Genomic DNA, 23,500 nt, shown 5'->3' on the forward strand with positions numbered 1-23,500 from the left:
TCTTTTTCTAGTGTGTTAGGGACTCAGTCTGCATAACCAGCTAGAGACATCCATAAAAGTACTAGCAGTAATAAATTAATGATCCTGAAGACTTATATATGGTGAAGTCTAACACATGATTTTGGAGAGTTGATAAATTTTACCTCATGGTGGCTATGAAAATGTACCATAAGTATGAATCCTTCAAGCTGGCTAAGCCAATTTAGTAAAGCTACCTCAAGCTAGCTATAACCCAGTTCTCTAATATAGGTACAACATTGACTTTCTGGACACTGATGGTCCAGAACCTCTTGTAATCTGCACTCATTTACAGCCAGAAACTTCAGATTCCTGTGGCCACCAGAGTAGTTTATTTGTACCTTGCACAGTAAAGTATTAACTGACTTGTATCATTTACACTAATGTAGAAGCATCTGTCATTCATTTAATTATTTAAGTAAACTGAATACTTGTTAAATTTAGACTGTGTTGATCAAGGTGACCAACCCTGGTTTGGAAGAATCAGTGATCTGAAAAGACCTTGAAACTGAAGGTGCCTGAAAATCGATGTTGCATTTATATGAAATGAGAAATGTGTGCCCACATGTATCCCGTTCTCCAACCTTTCTTTTCCTTTATAACTTCTCTCATACTTATATGTCATAGTGAGAACTTATTTTGTGCAACACCATTGACTGTGAGGAAATAGATTTGTGTGTAAGCACATATGCATGCATATTTATGCACATCTTCATTTGGATATGTGTGTGTGTATACATGGGTTTCATATATATACATGTATGTATTCCTGCAGAGAGCTTATACAGATGGACAAACTCCAAGGTGATCAAAGGTTCTTTGACTGTATGAGTTTCTTGGCATTCTTTATAAGTTCAACAATGATAGTGGTGGTAGTAGTACCACTGCCAAAAGGATGGTCATTATTGGAATGCTTTTGAACATAAACAATAGTAGAGGATGACACAAAGGATGCTTTACTTATATTTTAACATTGTTAAGTATGTGTGGTGCAGATCACAAGACATCAACTATCACTACTGCAATCACCATCATTATTGGTATTGGTGGGAGTGTAAGTGAAAGAGAGCATACATTTGTTTTATACATCCTTTGATCTTTTATTTTAATTCTCTCACATTGTCTTTTCCTCTTAAATATACACAAACATATACAAATGTGCATGCAATTTGTTTGATCTTATGTTCTTAATAACACACATTTGCTCTTTCTCTCTCTTCTTTCCTGATCTATTTTATCCTTGTTGCTGTGATATACATGAGGGGAAATAAAATAGCTGTACATTATAGACATGTGGGTGGGGTGTATACATAGACAGATAAAAACTTATATATATCTACAAATTTCTTAACCATAAGATCTTCATAAATTCCAGTAATATATTTGTAGACATACTCAACTACAAGTAAATAAATGTGTCTTATGTACAAAATGTTTAAGATGGAGGGGAGCCTCAGCTAAATTTCTCACAGAGAAGAAACACCAATGCAAATTCTTCTGGGTGGATAAAAGCGCTAGGATGAGTGCAGGAAGCATGATGTTGGCTGAGAAATGAATAAAGTAATAAAGGTAGTAAGAATATGTGAAAGAATAATTTAATTTAGATGAGTCATAGGTAACATAATGACAACAATTACCTCTGCATCTACAGCATAATCTACTAACAGACAAAGAAAAAGACCATTTTTATAAGGAGTTCTTACAGAGTACTTTGATAACAGATGACAACTGTCTTGTAATCATAATTGAATACAACAATGGCTATTCCAGTAAACAAAGAAGCTGTGGATATGATACAAGGAATAAAAAGGAATCTAGGCTCTTGAGTTTTCTTTAACTGGAAAGAAGGCAGAATTCAACGGGGAGACAACTATGTTTCAAATGCAGAAAAAGAGTGGTGAAAAACTCTGTACTGTGTACTCAAAGTAAATTATGAGTGCACAAGAAGTGTAATGAGATCACAGGCAGGCTGGTAAAATAGAAAGACTTTGTTTGTAGTAAATGTGTAGGAGTAGTTAGCAGTAAGAACATTCATAAAATAGTTTCTTGCAAATACTTGTAAGACTTCCTTGCAACAGTTGATAGCTTTGTTATGTAGTAACCTCATTAGCAATGGAGGCAAGTGCTCCAAAAGTATAGTAGCCAGAGTAAGACTGAGGGAGCTGTTAGCTTTGCTGACAACAAAAAGATTATCTCTCCAAATGAAAAGCAGATTGTATGATACTTATGATAGCTGGAAAGAAATTAAGCAAGTAAGCTCTTCTGGATGTGAAATTTCAGTGTACATAAATGACAGAGCACAAACAGCTGAGAGAAAAATTGCATATAAAAAGATTAAGATGTACCAGATTAGAGAGGAGACTGCACTGGTGTGTACATATATATATATATATATATAAATATAATTAAGGGATCAGCAAAATATTTGCTTCACCATATACCGAAGTTCAGAAAATAGCAGCTAAAAAAGCTGAGAATCTCACAGATAGCATCACTTGTAACTCACTTGCCTTTGTGAGTTACAAGTGATGCTATCTGTGAGATTCTCAGCTTTTTTAGCTGCTATTTTCTGAACTTCGGTATATGGTGAAGCAAATATTTTGCTGATCCCTTAATTATATTTATAAATATATGAGCTTTTGAATAAGTTCTCCACCAATAAATGGTGCTTTCATACCGATGGGCTTGGTAAAAATTATTAATTGTAAATTGATTTATTAATTAATAAATTAATAATCCTTTACCCTTTTAATTTGTAATTAATTTGTAATAATTATATATATATATATATATATATATATATATATATATATATATATATATATATATATGACAAAGAGGTCTTGGGCCAATAGGTTTTGGAATCTGACAATACACCATAAAGCTAAACTCTTTATGGATGGGAAACCTAAAGTAATCCCATAAACTGGCCTTCCCCATTTTAAAAATATATATATATATATCTTTACTTGGGTGTCAAGCAATCTAGTGGAAGAAATTTGTGGAAGGGAAAGTAGACATAAGAAGAAACGGTAAACGCTGATTTCAAGAGGCTTAACCTGAAGGAGGATATGACAAAGAACTGGAATAAATGGTATAACGCTGTATTAACAAAGAAAAAGGGAAAAAATCTGTCCAACCTATGCAAGTATGGAAACATGAATATAAAAATGATGATGATTTAAAATTACTGCTGCAAGAAGACTTGTTTCATTTTTCTAAGTACTTATAAAAATGAGAATATTTAGAAAAAATATATTTGCATTCCTAATATTTTAAACATAGAGTGCACTTTAGTGTTTTGTAAATCTCAGTATCATTTTCAAATCACTCAAAGATACTAACCTCTTGCAATTTCTTTATTTCTTCTTCTAATTCTCGACATTTGTCTGGCAATTCTAATGCATTTTTCTGTGTTTGACGAATATGCTCAGTTTCAATTTTATATTGCCTAAGTTCTTTTAATTCTTTCCCTAATTCGTCAAGAAGCTGAAATATAGTAAAAATATGAATAAGTGTTTCTTTAATACACAAAGTAATTTATACAGCGAATATGATTATAATCAATATTTACAAAAGTGCAACCAACGCTATAGCCATAATAAAATTGCTTTCATTCATTCATTAAGTGTTCATCAGTCAACATAGTTTAATTTTCTTTGAAAAGTTAAGTTGACCCTGACAGGATCTGAACTCAATGCACAAAGATATGTTCATCATTTGTTGGTAAGACTGAATCATAACATTTCTTCTCAATGACTTCAGCTCATTCACTCCTGCAAACATTTATTTTGTAGAAATCCATCCATTCTTTAATTAAAATACAATGCCAGCTTTCTCTTGCATCATAAAGCTGGCTTCCCATAAGAAGTAATTCCTTAAACTGCTCTTGTTCATCTTATAATACAGACATTACTCTCATGTCTAATACTAATTATATCATATAATTAACAAATTCAATTAAAACATATTTAGAATTGTTCATCATAGATTCACGAGAATTACCATTTTTGCATTTCATTTTGTCAGAATGACTCTTTAATATATCATCTCTATATGCATCTCATAAAAAATCCCAGTATTTTCAGGTTCATTGTAACTATTACTATCTGATCTTTCTCACATTGCATTTCATGTCCATACTAACATAGTTATCTCTTCTGCATACATCTGCCAACATTTAATGGTCAACTGATTTGTCAACATGTTTGTATTCAGGTTTACTTGTAAGTTAATACGATATATCCAATAACATACATACTTACAACCAGTCCTTAATTGAAACCCTTCATATTTCAGGGTTATAAACCAGCATGTTATCTCAAGAAGATTATAACACTAACATTGTTTTACAACTACACTAAAAGATACTTTTTGTAATGTAGAAAGACTAAACCCTTTTTTTAATGAGGGAAATAAAACCAAGTAAAGAAAGCATCTTGTTTAAGGACAAAATATTTGAAACAGAATGAGAACATTACTAAAGAGTTCAACATTTTGAACAGTTGATCATTGCTATTTAATTCAACATGAAAATTGTTATAGTTTTGGAAAGAAGCAAATATTATTGCAAGCTATAAAATTCATTGTTTTCATTGACTTTATTTTTTTTCAGTCTTTTATTTAAAAGGGAAGGCTGTGCCCTTAACTCTTCAAAGGGTCTCTGAGTCTGGTGAGAGAAAAGGAAGGGGGGGGGGTATTGTCAAACTGAATATCAGACCTGAATGGTAGCAAAAAGACTGGTCTAACAAAGATATCCAAGGTACCAAATAATGGTGTTAAACCAACTGGACAATGGATTAAATAAACTACCCTAGTGAGTCACAGTGGGATTTGAAGTCAGAATGCAAATAACCAGAACAAATACTCCAAGTCATCCAATCTGACATTTCTGCCAATTCATTACCCAAGTCTGGAATTTTTTATCAACCTTTCAAGGTTGAAATATAAAGCTGACCTCTGCAGGATCTGAACTCAAAGCACCAAGAGTTAGAAAAATACTGTGAGGCATTCTAGCTGTCACTCTACTGTTTCTGCCAATTCCAGAAAGAAAGACAATGAAACGACAAAAGTTACGAAATAATGTTCTACCTGAGCAGTTGCTTTACGTTCATGTTCAAAATTGTCACTTTGTGTTGCCATTTCAGCCTGCTGCTTTTCATTGTCTTCCAGTAATGTGGCATAAGAGTATTGAGTTTCAGCTAATTTATCATGTAATTCTAACTTTTCCTAAAATAAACAAAATATATATTATTTAGCTTCAAATAACACAGAAATGTTAAAAAAAAAAAGTAAATTCAGAGTTCCTCAATTTTAAGATATTTACAATGCAAGAGAAATCTAACTAATTTTAAGCAATATCTACTTTTCTTCTAATTATTACAAATTACCTTTTGGAAAACTTAGATACAATTAAAATTAAAGAGTAAATTAAATTTATAAGAACAAATTTAAGGAAAAGTATTTTCTGACAAAGCGTATCACTATCAAATGTAGGAACTTTGTAGTTGTGATGTAACATCATCTATACAAATATGATATATAGCAACATAAATTTATATAATAATTAGCAGTCCAGAAATATAATAAAAAAAAAGACACATTCAATAACAACCTCATTAAATCAATGCAACATTATAATATAGCACCAACATTTTTTCATAATTTCTCTGGGATAAGAATATATTAGTCTTAAATGATTTAAAAATATTTTTGATACAATGTCAGTTCTTAGTAACCTTTAAACATTTGAAGTTTAAAGTAGACTGCCAGATGAGAAAACTTTCTATTATGATTGTACTGTCAACATTTTTAAAAATCACAGAACAAATACAAGTATCTAAATTGATCCAGTAATGTTATACTTCACATTTATGATTCTGCAGTTTCAGTTTTAGGCTCACAGAAATTGTTGAATTTAGAAAGGATTCAACAGAAGTACCATGAGGAGAAACATAACCAAGAATTAACTGGAGTTAAGTAGTTCATGGAATGGCTTCAGAATCGGATTTGGTGAAATTGTTCAAATATTTCTTTCCATTTAAATAAAGAAATAAAGTATTGTCTCAAATTCAAATTTCTGTTTTTTTTTTCTTTAGAAAAAGAAATTCTTTTGTATTTTTTTTGTTAATTATATAATCCAAAATGAACAAGAGCATTCTGCATCATCAGATTTCAAAAGTTTAGTTTCTTTGACTTTCTTTCTGTGCCAGTATGTTTCAAACACTTCCACCAACTGTAATCCATTCTAATATTCAATCATTCGTTATGACAACAAGTTTCATAATAGTACAACAACAATTACTTCATACAGAACTACCTCATGTTCCTGGGATGAAAGGAAGTATTTAATTGAGAAATTCTTATTTGAACAAATACATGGGATGCTAACAATTATATTAGCCAAATATACTATTTAAAACTAATCCTTTGATTAATTAGGTAGAGTTTACTTTATTTTATCAGAAAATATAGTTACTATCTCCATACCGATTTTAATTTCTCTACTTCACTTCTAAGTCGGGCGGCTTCTTCCTTGGTGGTTTCATAATGTCGATCTACATCTTGTAATCTGCGAGATATCAGAAAAATATTAAGTTAACTAATAGAAGGTGTTACAATCATTTCCCTAAGTATCTAGTTTTAAAAAAAAATGAATGTATTTGATGAAAATATATATATAAAAATTATTTATACATTTCAATTCAAATACATTTCTTAGAACATAAAATACAGGGTGTCCCAGAATTAACAATTTATTTCAGTGAAATCAGACAATTAAAAAAAAAAAAATTCACTTTTATTTATGTTTATCATATCTTAAAAAGTGTATAAATTTTTAATTTTATTTATAATTTTATAACTTAAACAACCTTTAATAATTTTATTTTCATTTCTGTTGAAACCTACTTATCTGTCCACGACAGCTTTTTTTTCAATTTGGCTGCAATCATTTTCTCTACCCCACCCCCAGATTGGAGCAATAGTTTAGCTGAACTTAAAAGAATGCATTCAGTTAGCAGTGCAGGAGCTAACTCCTGAAATGCTTCAATATGTGTTTTGCAATGCTAAGGACAGTTTTGAAATTTGCAGGGATATAGATGGAGAACCTGTTGAAAATTTTCAATAAAGTTTTGACCTAAGGTTTATAAATCTATATGTTTTGGTATGCATAATTAAGTAATAAATGTAAAATTCTGTCAGTTTTTTTTTTAAATCTGCCTAATTTTATTGAAATAGATAATTAATTCTGGGACACCCTGTATTAATAGAAAAAACCCAGTTAATTTGTGTGGCAGTATAAACTGATAAAACATAAATAGCAGAAACAGAGTTGTAACCGTTAATTCAATTATGGCACTTTACTTTTTTTTCTATTCAATAAAACTGAAAATCGGTCGTTATGCATGGACACACTGAATATTTCCCTGGGGACTTCACAGGTTTTGAGGCTGAATGCAAACCAATGTATGCTTTAGTTAAATATGGATAAAGTGATTCCCTAGTGCATTGCTTTACTCAGATGTCTATATAGCTGTTAAGATAGGCCTGCCAAAGATATGAATTAATACTGACCTTCAATTGAATAACTGGCAGACATCCTTTCAAATATTTAGAACTAATCATGTAAATATTGCTGTTGATAACAGTAATGATAATAATGGTTTCAAAATTTAGCATAGAGCCAGCAGTTTTAAGAAGAGTGGGCAAGTTGACTGTATCAACCCTAGTGCTCAGACTCCAAAAGGATGGAAGACAAAGTCAACCTGAGAAGAATTTGAACACCAAACATAATGAGTCTTTAATAACTGTGCTAGCTTGTTGCCTTAATATTACTACTACTACTACTCCTACTACTACTAATAATAATAATAATCCTCTCCACTATAGGCACAAGGCCTGAAATTTGAGGGAGGTGAATAGTCAATTACACTGACCCCAGTACTCAACTGGTATTTATTTTATTGACCCTGAAAGGATGAAAGGCAAAGTTGACCTCGGTATAATGATGATGATGATAATAATAATAATAATAATCCTTTCTACTATAGGCATAAAGCCTGAAATTACATTGACTCCCAATGCTCAACTGGTATTATTCAATTGACCCTGAATGGATGAAATACAAAATCGATCTTGGTAGAATTTGAACTTAGAACATAAATCTGGAAGAAATGCTGTGAGGTACTTTTTTTTTTCACTGTGTGCTAAAGGTTCTGCCAGCTTACCACCTTAATAAAAATTCATTCAAATTTTGGCACAAGGACAACAATTTTAGTGGGGAGTTAAGTTGGCTACATTGATTCTAGTATCTTAATTTTATTGACCAGGAAAAGTTGAATGGTAAAGTTGACTTCAGCAGGACTTGCACTCAGAATGCAAAAAGCCAGTACAAATTCCACATAACATTCTTTCCAAAGCTCTAACTGTCTTCTTAATGGTTTCTAATTTAGGTACAAGAGTAGCAATTCTGAGGGGAGGGGTAAATTAATTACACTTACTCCAGTACATGAATGATACATTATTTTATCAACCATGACAGATGAAAAGGAAAACTGACCTTGGCGGGATTTCAACTCAGAATGTAAAAGTAGGAACAAATATAACAAGGCATTTTGTCAGGTGTGTTAACAATTATGTCTGCTCACCATCTCTTAATGATTTCTATTTTAGGTAAAAGCCAGGAATTTTGAGGCGATGGGTTAGTCGATTATATCAATTCCAGCTGTGATTTATAGATACTGGACCATGCAAGGCGAAGTATACACTAAAGGGATTTGAATTTAGGATGCTACAGAAAGTTATGAAATATATGGCATTTTATCCAGTAATCCACAACTATTGCTTGTCTTTTATAATAAAAAATTAGGATTTGGGAAATTTAGAAGTAATTAAATAATAGTTTCCATCATATTAATGTCTGACTCAATGAATGTTAAAATTGTAATAACTATTAAAGAGCAATAAAAGCTATCAGAAATACACATTACAATTTCTATGCACTTTTGTCACCATCATCATATTTAGTGTCCACTTTTTCCATGCTTGCATTGATCAGACAGAGTTTATTGAAGCAAGAGAGGGTTGGTGACAAGAAGAGCATCAAACCATAGAATGTCTGCTGCCATTCCAGTCACACTATAAGGAACCACACTTTCAACCAATATACATTTATTCCTATTTAATTCATACAAGCTTATTACTTGTATTGTGGACATTAGCACTGAGTATTTCTATTTCATTCTAGCTTCTTTCATTCCTTTTGGCTATCACAACTTAGGCCACATAGGACCATTACCTTCAATAGCCTTTTCTTTCATTTGTAAGTTCAATAGTGCACTATCAAAAGTCATGGTATATTAAATGATTCAGTTTATATATCTATTAAATATCAAAGATTAAAAAAAAAAAAAATACTGACCTGTGACTTAAGTATAGTAACTGTTCAGCTTTATCTCGGTCATGCCGACCCTAGAATATGACAAAATATATTGTATATTTTACAACAAATCTTTTTTGTGAATAAAGTACTGACATAAAGATTTATTTCTTTATTTATAAAAATATTGCTTTTAATAAATACGTTATGCAAGAAGATGAAAATTTATGTTGTCATAAAAGTAAAGGAAAAAAAACAGCTTTATTTTAATTTGGAAGAATAGAGCAAGTAAATAGCTCAACTGTTTTTTGCTCTAATTTAAAGAAAGGAGAGGTTAATGATTTAAAATTTAAAATTCACTTCCTTGTTCATTTATTATTATATCAAATGGAAAATGTTTTATCTGAGATTAAAATTAAAAATAAAATGGAGTATATAATTAAGCAAATGGGGGAAAAACTTGTAAAGCTAGTAGTGTATATAGCACATGAAATATATGTGAACAACAAAGTCATTTCATGAAGCACAGCAATCACAAGTTATAACATGATGTTAATATATGTTCCCATATGCAATCTGACAACATATATTCTAATGATATAGAGATACTAACAATTTACAAGAAATATCCTTTATTTATTCATATATGCATTTAATCATTTACTAATTTAAAAGAAGTAATCTTATTTATGAAATTTACATACTGATAAAATAACAGTATTTCTTAATTAAAAGAGAACCCTGAACTTATAAATGACTGAATAATTAGAACTTCTTTTTAATAACAGTTTTTTTCTTCATTATTTTTCTTTAAAATTTAAATTCATTTTATTATACTGATACATTCTCTTTGTTAAACGGATACTAATCTAAAACGAGCTAAACCAATATGTTTTCTTTAAAGTTTTATACAGCCAAATATGTAAACACTAATACATACAAACACAAAATGTACCAACAAAGCAGTGTGAAAGAAAAAAATATATAGTAAAAACAAATCCCTGAATTATAGAAATATCTGTAAAACATGTTTAAATAAATAAGAGCCAGAATAAAATGTAAAGAGTAGTAAGTAAAGAATATTCATAAAAAGAAATGTCTAATAATATCAGAAATGGTTACCAGATACGGTATCCTGTATAGGTTGTGGAGAGTTTCAAACATATTGACAATTTCGTAATTAAATGTCAACCTGACTAGAAGCAAGCTTACAATAAACAGATTAAAGCCAAAACTAATCTACAACTAAACAGATTTAGTTGGGTTATATAAGGGATTTAATGTCAGTATAATATCAATCCATCCAATTTACCATGATATAAGCTTTAACACATAGATCTAATAAGTGCTAAACACAAACAAGTGCTTCAGCTTACCTGTCTCTATCAAATGATGTATTAGATGAAAAGTAAGGAAAAATATCTTATAATATTTTATTAAAATACACTCATTAACCCTTTAGCATTTAGACCGGTATATCTGGCCAAAGTATTCTACCTGTTTAATATTCAAACTGGCCATATCTGGCCTCCTAGAAAAACCCTACAATATCATTCTAAAAATCAACAGTTGCCTCATCAAAATTTCAGAGCTACAAGATACTGCATGATTAATTCAAAACAAAACGATTTAAAAAGCATTACTTTTAAGAGAATAATGTGAATGCTAAAGGGTTAAGTCAATGTTAATCAATAATTACTAACTTTGATGAATTAAAAACTATGATAAATTACTTCACTCAAATGTTTGATGACAGCTTTGAAATGAGTACAAAGATTTTAATGATGCAGATCATATTTTAAGATGTTAGTGGATAAGATAAAAATGTTTACAAAATGAAATCTGATTTTCTAAAATATTTGAAAAAAGTATTTGTTGTAGAAATGAGAGTAGATGTTTCTGATTGGATCCTGTGGAGAAGGTACCTGGAAACTCCAGTCCACCATCTCAGGAATAGCAGATGGTAAAGATGGATGGATGGAAATGAAAGTAACAAAGGGAACTTTATAATCAAATACAAAAAGTAAAAGAGATAAAAATGAATACTCATACTGAGATTGAAATGTCAAATTTTGAGAATCCACAGATTTGTTTATATAAAGATGCATTTCAAACTATGCATTGATAAGGCAATTTTTTAAAGACAATAAAAACAGAATCAGTAACATATTGTCAGTTAAATTCCATAAAGAGAAACTCTTATTTTGAGCTGCTACATTAATTCAGAAATGAACAATAAAGCAACATTAATAAAAAAAAATTTTTTTTAAAAAGAGACCAAAACCCACAAAGAAAATTATGGTATGCCACTGATAAGATCAGCTTTTGATATAACGTAGTGCTAACTGATGAGACAGAAGTATATGTACTTAGATAGATTAGTATCACCATGTGCATAGAATAGACTAAGCATACTTTTAAGAAGCTAATTTATTTAATAAATATACAAGTTAAGGTATGTATCACTCATGTGTCTAAGTTTCACTGACCAAAGTTTACTTAAATGATTTGCAATAACATTTTTATCACCATTCAAGACTGATTGATATTTGTCATGTGTGACTCATAATCAATGACATTAAAAAGGCTGACTCATACTGAAGGGAAATAACTTTCATTTACATGTATCTTGTTTCATTTCAATATTGCTGAATTTTTTTTTATTTCATGAATGGCACACATTAAAATCAGTTCAACAGAACTAGGGTGAACTTAAAGCTAACTTTACATTTAAATCAGCAGATTGATAAATATGTTGTTTGTTGATTAAAAGTTTTAATTTTCTTGCTTTGTCAAGTTTTTCTTCATATAGTTTCAAAACTATTTTCATTATTCAAAAAAGATGCAAAATTTTTATATTATTTTTAGGAATCAAAACAATTAAACAAGGTTGAAACATATAAAAACGAGTGCAAAATTGTTTCGGTTTAGTAGTAAATAACTAGTATGTGAGAAGCCAAAATAAACATTTTTATAAAGTTATTTTGTGTGATATGTGTATCACATATCACACAAATTGTGCAGTTTGGCACACACGAACACATTGCCTATGTGTGTCAGTCATACACACACAAAACACTGTATGTATACGAATGCAAACATGCTCATATTTAGATTTAATATAAACCCAAGTCTATATGATGTTCCTCACAGTACAGTTATTTAACAGCTTTATTTTGTAGATAACATTTTTTGATTAATCTTTCAAGATGTATAGGACTGGACAACATTTGAAGATGGACTTGTGAGAAGGAAGCTATTTTTACTAAAATTAAGAACTTTCACTGTTGGTGTTCTAGAAAAATGATCAATAAATTTGTCTATTTCTAATGCAATATCTGTTTGATTATTAGAAATCTCCAAGTTAGCATCATTTAGCTGTTTGTTAGAGTCAATATTTAGATTTCATTCAGCCATGTTGAAGCAAATGAAATTTCATTGATTAAAAACTCATTTTCTGTTAATTTGCTGTTGACTGATAGGCTTTTGATGCCTGTCATATTCTTTCCTTATATATCAGCATCATAGTCATCATTTAAATGTTGATTTTTCCATGCTTGCATGGGTTAGATAGAATTCATTGAGGCACATTTTCTCTTCTTGTTGCTAACCCCCACTTGTTTCCAAGCAAGCTAATCATCCTCTCGTCTGTTAAACAATGAACAGCCTGGACGTAGTTACACAGTGAACTGGAAACAAACAACACTGTTTGAATGAGCCTATTGTGTGTTTACAATCAGTGAGCACATTCCACAAATGCACACAAAATTCATTAAAGTGGTGAATTCAAGGATTTAAAATTTAAAAAAAAAAAGACTAACAAAAACAATTTTAAAATAGCAATTAAAAATTGTTTTCATCATTCAAAAGGGACATAATATTGTAAAGAGATACAGTTAACAACAAACATGATGGCTGACTGACTCTAAGCAATTTACAAAAATATTTTTTTAAATTGCTTCAACTATGCGAAAGGTGACAGTAAATAGTAGATTCTGTCCCATCAAAAATAGGGAAAGAAATATATATGCATATACACACTGTATATTCCTTGTGTTTCCTTTGCTCAACTTTTACTTGTTCATCAGACCGAATTTCCATCTCCCGGAGCTGCTCCTCCAAAATGTGAACCCTGTGAAAGAAAACAATACAATTCAGGTATAAACATAAAGAGATGTATAGATGTTTACTTTTTATTCAGTGATGCAACAATTTTGATCAGAAATAGAAATTTTTAATATAATTCTACCTTTCTCAAATAAATTTTAGCTTGATAAAAAGTTTCCACCAACCTACATACCAGAGACTTGAAAGATGTAAAAACTAAAACTGACTTGGATACATTATTTTGGTGTACAAATTTGTTTTTTTTTTCACTGATTTCAATTAGAGTTTGAGGTTCTATTTCAGATATTTCACCCCTGTTTAACCTCTCCAATGCCAGCCATTGGGAGATCAGCCTTCAGTGTGCTGCCTGTCTGCCATGAACCGCTCATATTAAACTGTTTGTATCTTAAATGAAATTTATTATATGAAAATGAACTTGAAATTTTAGTTGAAAGTTTCATCATTTTATCTAAGAACTTTTTCCTTCTGAAACTGTATTTCTAATACCAACTCAATAGATAAATATTTTTTTTCTATATCTTGAATATTTCATTATTATTTTCATCATTCTGAAAGGTATGTTCTATCAGTTAGGACGTGATAGTACATCAGTGTGACTGAAAAATGACCTCAGTTTGATTGAGATATGTTAATATGACTGATGATATGCCAATGTGACTAAGAGAATACTGTATGACTAAGATAACATGAGGCCAAGACAGGGACACACACACAAAATGAGCTTTTTCTCAGTTTCCATCAACCAAATCCACTAACAAGGCTTTGGTTGAAGGTATAAGCCCAAGGTGTCTTTCAGGGGGACTGAATCCAAAAACCACATGTGATTGGGAAGCAAACATAGCTACACAACCACATTTATGTGTTAATATATACTATATGGTCTGGTCACGAGTCAAAATTTGGAAAAAAATATATATAGTATAGAGCATAATATTATATATATATATATATATATATATATATATATATATATACATACACAAACTAGATATACTACACAATACTATATATACTAACTCAAGATAATAAATTTTATTAGAATGTATTAAAAGTTTTACAGCTATCAAGCAAAAATTGTGTCAGGCTAGATTACAGAAATACTTTTGCCTGTGAGGTAATATTTAAACAAAAACAAACTGTGACTATTTCTGGAATGATCAAATTATAGCCATGAAGTAGGTATGCAGAGAAAGATGTCGGCAAACTAGTTGAACATCTTTTAAATCATAGTAGTAGAAGAGCTTTTGAACCATTTACACATTCTCCACTATAATTACTTTAAGTAGGCAAAGTATTTCACAGAAAGAGAATTTTAAAAGGTAGGATATCAAAATAATTTTATTGATAATCAGTTCAGTCTTATAAGACAAAAATGAAACTAATCTTTTCTAGAATAATATTTGATTGTAGCCAAACTAAATATGTGTGAATATGCATGTGGATGTGGATATATGTGTGTGAGAGTGAGAAAGAAACTAATGTTTGAAGGTTGTTTGAGTTTTCTGAGTCTAAGCAGGAAAACTTGCTAAAGTTTGTACAGTAATACATGAGAATTTGAAATCAAATACAAAGAAAAGATAAGAAAAAAAACTGAAGCAAACTTTTGCCAACCACAACACCACTCATAATTTCAGAAGTTAAAACATATTTTGTAATGCGTTTTATTTTTAGCAGTTCTTAATAAAAATAAGATGAACAATATATATATATATATATATATATATATATATATGTATATATATATACATATATAAAACCAGAGTTAAATGTTCTAGTTTATACCAAAATATGCATATAATAAAACATTTCTAATACACATACATTACAATGAACTGAATATATAAACTGTTTAAACAAACCTTTGTCCCACCATAATTTAAACTTTTTCTATCTACCTGTTTCCTATACCAAAGCAACAGCCAATGCAGAAAGCTAGTGTACTTCAACTGTACTGATTGTACTTAAAGTAATTTTCTTCTTTAAATACCTTTTTCAAAATCTCACCGCATACTTTCTAACAACCCACTACATACAGCGAGCAGTCAGCTACTATTTTGGAGCAGTTTATTTTTCAAAATTAAACTACTGTCCTATCTAATTTAACTATGACAGTGAAAGATACATGCATTACAGCAGTCTAATATCTCATGTGCAGGTAACTTAATACACATATAACATTACATAGATAACAGGTAGTAAATAGTAAAAGGGTAATTAAAATAATGGAAAAAGATAAAATTCTCAGATATTTTGTTACTTAAAATGTTAAATTATATGAGTATTTAAAAAATGCTTTCTAAATTAGGAATGAAGACCAGCTAGATGAGATGGAAAACTATAGCATTCATATTTTCCCAATGATATTAACACACACCATTTAAATAATACAGTACAAGTAAGGTAAATAAAGTAACTAACTGTAGCTACCAATAATTGAAAAGCTCCTTTAAACTCTATTACTTATGTCAGTAACATTTTGTGGACTCTAATCAGATACAAATTAACAAAGTATTTATTATGAAAACAAGGAAATTTCTTTAATACATTTATCATTGGCCAATCTTTAACTCATTAATAAATTTATCATCAACCAACCTTAATCAATTTTATAAAGTTGATAACGAGGATCTATTATTAACCCCAATATTCAGTTAGTTTATCAATAACCTGTCAATTACTATCAACACCAAACACTTTTATTCTGATAAATTATCTCCATTTCTTCAAGATCATACTTTGCTTCTTGCAAGTAATAATTGATTCTACCAGCTATTCATCTTTATCAATAAAAATCCTTCATGGTAATCTCCAACTGAAATTTGACCAAATGATAGCATTCAACTACACAAAACTGCATGTGTTCTTTTCCACCTTAACCTTCAGAATGACAATATCACTCTGAACACTTTGAATTCTAATGTTGTTCTCATATTAACATTGGTCGAATTTCTTCACAATTTAACTTGTACTTAATAGCCAAGAAGTGTTTCAGTTGATACAGTTATGGTTAAATTACAAACCAGAACAGAGTACTGCATACATATTGAAAACATCTTAAATAATATTCAAATTAATTCATCAGCCTGGTTGATTCAACCCATGCGAGCATGGAAAAAGGACACTGAACACTGATGATGATGATTTATTCTCAACTTTATCTCATAGCCACCAACTATCTTAATTTTGCATCTTCTCCAAATACAATTATGAACCTAGGTACATGCCATTCATGCTCAAATCTATCCATTCCTTCTACTTATTGCTCTTCACAATATATTTTTCTTCCTATTTACATTTAATCTATTCCTATAACTATTGCATTGTTGGATTCCCTTCAATGCTATGTATTTCAACCAAGTACTAACTTCACTAATTTTTTATAAGCCACAAATTAAGTGCACCAATCTAAAGCTTTCTACTTCTGAGCCATAACATGAAATGTACCTTGTTATATATAATATCAATTTTTCTTAGAGATACCACTTAGCAATACTTAATTTCTATTTCAACTATAAATTTCTAAACTTAACTACCACATTTTATACATACTTGTTTTATAATGAGTAAAATTACAATACAGAGTGTCTTTAAAATTATATTACATATGATTAATTGAAAGTGTAGTTAAGCAAATCTTTAAGAAAAAGATTAAGTTTTCAAACTTTTCTAGTTCAAAACATCTCTTTTCAAGATTTGTTTTATTTACACTACAAGTTTATTTATATTTCAACTATACCATAAATAAAAGTATCTTAAAAACTATCTATTTACATTATATTTTGCCAAAGCTTTAAGCTTAGCAATCTGTTATATCTAAAGAGGTAATAAAACAAATAATTTGTGACATTAAAAGATATAGCAACAAAGCCAAACCTAGTAATTTCATCCAATTAAATAAATAGAATGAGTAATTCCCTGTATACTCATAACCCTCCAATTCTACAAAAAATTTAGTATTTATTCAATATCACAAGCTAATAGTAGCCTTTTAGCACTCAAAATGCTCTATTCAGAATTTATATGCTAAGTTTTTAAAGCAGCTAATTTTAATGGAAATGTTGATTTTCACTAATAAAAATGACTCATAAATATAATTTAGGCTTTGTTAATTTTTTTTTTTTTTAGTATTTCCAGATAACTGTTTTCCTATTGGGGAAGCATTCTTGTTGGTAAATTGTGAACAGGAGTAGAAAAGTTACAATAGAGTTTCTTTACCTGGAGTTCTTTTGAAAACTTTATTTATGAAACATTTGCACAAAGAAATGTATTTAGTTGTGGCTGACTGATTAGAAAGTGATACATTCAAATATTGGTTTCAAAATTTGGCACAAGACTAACAAGTTTGAGAGAGGGGGTAAGCCCAGTGCTCAACTGGTACTTATTTTATCAACCCCAAAAAGATGAAAGGCAAAGTTGACCTTGGCAAAATTTGAACTCAGAATGTAAAGGCAGATGAAATGCTGCTAAGTATTTTGCCTGATGATACATTCAAATATTGATACCAATTTGATATTGTGTCAGACAAAACAGAGAACTGCTTAATATCATAGTTTTGACATCGCAGTCAAGTTCGCATAAAAATTAAAAAAATAAATCACAAAACAAATATATGAAGGACTTTATAATTTAGAGAAGCTGAATTGAGCAAATCCTTTAAAATATTCTAGATATAAATGTCAAAAAAACTTTAAATTTAAGCTACAGTTAAGAGATTGCTGTTAAAAGTTGTTGACTTTTACAAAAGAAGAAAATACTATTATACCAAACAATTAGAAATTATTAAACAACCAAATGTGAAGAAAAAAAATCCTTAAAAATAATTATGTTCCACAAAAGGAACATATAACTGAATGCCTGACATTAATCACATTAAATATAAAATACATATAAAAAAATGTGATTTATCAAAAATACTTTAGAGAGCTGTTTTTGAGGAGACTATAGACTCATTTCAATTACCATAATCCTAATTTGAAGAGATACTGCTGGAAGTCAAATTAACTATATTTTATGTAGACTAAAATCAATCTATCTTCTATCATAATACAACAGTTAAAAATAGAAAACAATTTTACATTGATATCAAGACTGTTTATTTCTGCAACTAAAATCAGGATCTTGGTTTTATTTAATATCATTATTATGGAGAAAATATGTGAAATGTTAGCAGTAAACAAAGGGAATAAAATGAACCTTAATTATAAGAAATTTCTTCAATAATAAGGTGGGTCATTTCTTTTTTTTTAAACTTAACTAATTCCAAAGTTATTACCTTCTAGGTTTGGCTCTTTCATCCCATACAAACATTTGATAGAAGTATTAACCTAATTCATGTGACAAATGCTATAATATATTGATTGAAACCCATACACAGGTGTATTAAACTGCATGAATATTTACTATATAATGTTAGGCTTAGCCATACTGACTACTGATAACGAATGACTCATTCATCACATAACAGTAGAAAGAAAGAAAACAGCGGAAGAGGCTTGAACTAAATATAAAGTTTTACTAAGCGTTCACTGAGATCAACAGCCAGAAGTGAAAATATGTTATTTAGCTGAGTATAAGGAGTAAAATAGAATTACTTTATGTAAATAAATAGGATCATAAAGTTGGAAAGGGATACAATTGTCTAAAAGAATATGAATAAAATTTTAGAAAAGTAAATCATTTAACATAGTTTTAACAATAAATGAATTAAGAAAGTATGATCCTAAGGAAAGGATAAAATATTGAATTATCATTATTATTTCCTACAATGAAACGCTAAATCTCAAGAGTAAATAGTCTTGTTTTATTAACATTTCCTTTTAGTGACATTAAATATTACAAGATTTTAACAATACTTTGAAGCTAAAGGAAATCTAATAAAATCATTTCAACAGCAGACTAGACACTATTAAGTAAATATATTGGAAACCACAACACATGGTGAAATACTATACAACCCATACTAGCATGAAAATGATGATGCAGTGTATGAATATGGTTAGACAAAATGAAATATATAACAACAAGATACAAAAATGTTTATTACAAAGAACATATACAATGTTTTTACTGAAGACACCTTCATGCAGACAAATATACATAAGAATTGAAAGAAAAAAAAAGGTTTTAACTTCTCTGTTTTAAAATGTTTTAATTTATTGAACTGGTTAACCTCATCTTATACTCCCTTTTTTTACTTTTTTTTTTGTGGACAGAATTTTCCATTTTTATGATTCTAATACTTTACAAACTAGGTATTATCCTTTGAAAAATAGTAAGGTAAGTCTATAGGTGAAAAACAAATAATTGTTGTCCTTATTTTCTCTTCCTCTTACAACTACTTTTACCTCATCAACAACAGTAAATTTAAACATTTTAAAGTTTAAAAGATATGTAGAACCATACATAGCAGTTTAACAGATTTACAAAATTTTATTAAAGTACCTCAGAACAAACTGTTTCACTTTGAGAAACTATTAGTTAAACAACTACTTTGGAACTAACTGTTTTATGTGATTGATAACCCAATACATTAAACTACTTCAGAGTTAAGTGTTTTATGTGAAAAACAAACATGGAAATAATTGATTCAGCTAGTTACTAATGTAAAATCATCGACTCTTGTCACTTAAGGAGATTTATATAGAAAAACACGAGTAACCCGTAATCATATAATTAAAGATGAATATGTTATTGAGGCATTGTTTTACAGTTGGATGCCCTCCCTGTCATGAACCCATTTTCAGACAGTGTATCTAAGACTTCATTATCTTTCATTATCCAGTGTCTTTCTTTTTTTAAGACGTCAGGTTGTGATTTGAGAGAATTGGTTACTCTTTTTAGCAGGTCAAACAACTACATAAAAGGTTCCTTGTCGGCTCCAAATCACAACTGTACAAGACAAGAAATGGTAGTATAATTTGAATACAACTAGACAGAATATTTCATGTTTAACTGACTTTCTTAAGGCCAACTACCAGATTATTTTATATTAAAGATGTAAAAAACATTGGATTAACTTGATTACATAACTAACTCCCTATCATTTACAAGATAACACATTGAGATGAAATTGCAAACTGAAAATAGCCAGATATATATATATCTAAAGTGAAAAAGAGAAAAGAGAAAAAAAAACGAGCAGATCATATTACATTAACTATACTGTTTTCCTTGTACAAGGATAGCCTTATTTGTAGAAAAATAAAAAGAAAGAAACCAGTATGTTATGAAGAAAACTTTTGAGGGGAGGAGGTGATATTTAGTTTGATTTTATTCTATTTGTAGAGAAAATCAGCATTTTTTAAAACCAATTTCAGGAAAAAGAATTCAAAAAAGTAGATTCAAAAAAGAAAGAAACAAAGACAAATTTCACTGCTAATAGAAAATGTATTCTAATACACATTGCTTGATAATTGACCAGGGTGGCCATCAGGGTACGATTGTATTATCCTGTTAGTCAAGAAAGTAATTAATACTTATTTCCAACAGAAAAGCTCTATGTTCTTTAGTTAGCAATTTCACTCATTGTCAACAGAGGGGGGAAAAAAAACAAAAAAAAAAAACAAGCAGCCTCAGTTCTTTAAGCTTTAGATATTACAAGAAGCTAAATCTAAGTTTTATTTATAAACAAGAAAGAAAAATCATGCAATTATATGATACATCTTCAAAATATTTGATTCAAGTAAAAAAGTAACAACAACAGGTGAAGTAACAACAACACTTATAAGTTGAAAACACATGCGTATATGTTTAATTCTCAAGTGAGGCTAACATTTAAAAACCATAATTATTTTCAAATTAATAGAAAGGACAAAAAAAAAAAGAGAAAACATTCAATATTTTGGCAAAGACTTCCTTCATGCTTTTGTCTTGAAGATTGAAACACAGTCATGATGCATTAGATAATTAACTATTTTGTAATTGCAATAAATTAGCTAAAGTATTTTTAGATTTTACTATAACACCATCCATGCAATTTATGCCAGGAAAATTAATATGCATATTCACTCAAGATGCAGCTACAAAACAAAAAAGAAATTTGAAATCAAATTTCTCATTCAGAACATACATAATTTCCAGGCAAAAATTCTTTAACTTACCGATAAACGATATCACTAAAAATAGTGAGGGGAAAAAAATCACAGCTTTTTTGTTTTTTCAAATAAATTTTAAATTATATATGTATATGCTAACAGATCTTAAAGTGCAAACAGAATAGGAAAATATTGAAACATAGTGAGTCCTTTACATGGATCTTATTACAATAAAGCATTTATAGTGCACAGATACTATTATGTTAACTAATCAAAGGGTAATTCTAAAATAGTATATACTTATGCTAGATGCAGGAGCACATTATTTTAGTGAAAAAGAAAAAAAGGCCCTTGGGACATTGCTATCCTGAACCTATGACCCAGGGTTGTTACCCAATTTTCAAGATGTATAAGTGATTGAGATCACAATATTGCCCCTGAAAAAGAGGTCAGTCTATCACAGGGTCACTCATTTACAGCTGAGTGGACTGGAGTAATGTGAAATGAAGTATTTTGCTCAAGAACACAATACACCACCTGTATAGGAAACTGAAACCACAATTTTGCAATCGTGAGTGTAACACCCTAGCCATTAGGCCACATGCTTTCGGAGTTATAAAATTATATTCAGAATCTACACAAAAGCTCTTCAATGCTTCTTATTTTAGCTCCTTTTATCTTATTTAATAATTAAAAAGCCTTGATCATAAAAAAAATTATAAAAACAGAAAGGCATTTCTTCAAATTAAAACTTTATTTTTATATTAAATGACTTTTGCCATCTTAATTGTTGTTTCTTGATAAGGTCTGTGGTGCTCTATCATCCACATAAATTATTACAGCAGTTGTAATTCTGTCTGATATTGAAAAGCAAATCAAATGTAAATTCAATTAACAAGAATGCAAGTTTGATTATTAAGTTTCCACAATACATGATGTATTTGATGTTTAGCAAAGACCAACAAATACATGATTTCATTGATTGTCATATCTATTTATTCATGTCAAATTTTGCTGGTTCTAATCAAAGATATAAGTATGAATTATTGAACAAAGATTTGACAATACTAACCCCTCAACAGTGAACTGAAAGGGAACACATTTTCAAATAGTCTTACTGAGTAAGCAAAGTAATAAACATGTCCAATATTTTAACTACAGTAACCAACTAAATAAAATCATTTTCACAAACATCTATATAAATATCCATCATTATCCAACTATACAATAACAGAAAGTTCAAACTACTTATTCTCATCATGTGCTTCATTTTGGTCACTGTATGTAAATTGAGGAAACTGAATCAAATTAACTCGTCCTCTTTTCTTTATGCATATCAATGATTATTTTACTTTTGGTACAATGAATTCTACTGCTGCTATGTGCATTTTTGAATTATCATTAGCTCTCCAAATAACAAACAGAACGACAAGAGATAAGATTTACACTTGTAGCCATAGGTCAAAGATAAAATTCAGAAAACTTCCAGCTATAGTTTTTTTTATACAATAAAATTTTACAAAGATTTCTGATTGGCATCCTTGCATTTTACAGATTCTCAAAAAAAAGTAAGCATCAATATATTCAGTCTCATATATTATTCTTATAGACTCACCAATTTTTGTTACATTAATAAAAAAAAAACTAAAAAATTTATTGTACTTTTGACATTATTTTGATTTAATGATCTGTTGGTTACTGGACATTTTTTAATATTAATTATATAAAATGTTTTAATGACTTACTTTTGAATAAGACTACAGTTTTCTTCTTTTAATCTCTGATGCTTATCATCATTCTTCATTTGGCTTTCAGTCAAAAGTGAAATTTGCTTTTCAAGACTTCTTACCTAGAAAGCAAAAGTAATTAAAAATCAAATCTATAGAAATATCTTTAGATATCATCAACACCATCATCGTTATCATTATTAGAGTTTTTCTAC

At 29.5% G+C, this 23,500-nt stretch overlaps 1 protein-coding gene across 9 annotated transcripts in view; it reads right to left on the reverse strand.

Annotated features, from left to right (window-relative positions):
* Positions 1-23,500, reverse strand: part of LOC106873536 (rab11 family-interacting protein 4A) — a 108,604-nt gene that overhangs the window by 21,716 nt on the left and 63,388 nt on the right. For 5 of the 9 annotated variants that reach the window (XM_052968868.2, XM_052968865.2, XM_089353829.1 and 2 more), the window contains 6 exons: positions 23,304-23,407; positions 13,439-13,529; positions 9,440-9,489; positions 6,508-6,589; positions 5,110-5,247; positions 3,364-3,507 (listed from right to left, as the gene is read on the reverse strand). In XM_052968868.2, coding sequence (XP_052824828.1) covers positions 3,364-3,507; positions 5,110-5,247; positions 6,508-6,589; positions 9,440-9,489; positions 13,439-13,529; positions 23,304-23,407 — 609 coding nt within the window. Of the gene's footprint in view, positions 1-3,363; positions 3,508-5,109; positions 5,248-6,507; positions 6,590-9,439; positions 9,490-13,438; positions 13,530-21,624; positions 21,640-23,303; positions 23,408-23,500 lie in introns of all 9 variants that reach the window. The other 4 variants (XM_052968867.2, XM_052968866.2, XM_014920940.3 and 1 more) reach the window with 1 other exon arrangement.

Source organism: Octopus bimaculoides, chromosome 6, assembly GCF_046866305.1.
Source record: "Octopus bimaculoides isolate indiv1 chromosome 6, ASM4686630v1, whole genome shotgun sequence".
Classification (NCBI taxonomy): Eukaryota; Metazoa; Mollusca; class Cephalopoda; order Octopoda; family Octopodidae; genus Octopus; species Octopus bimaculoides.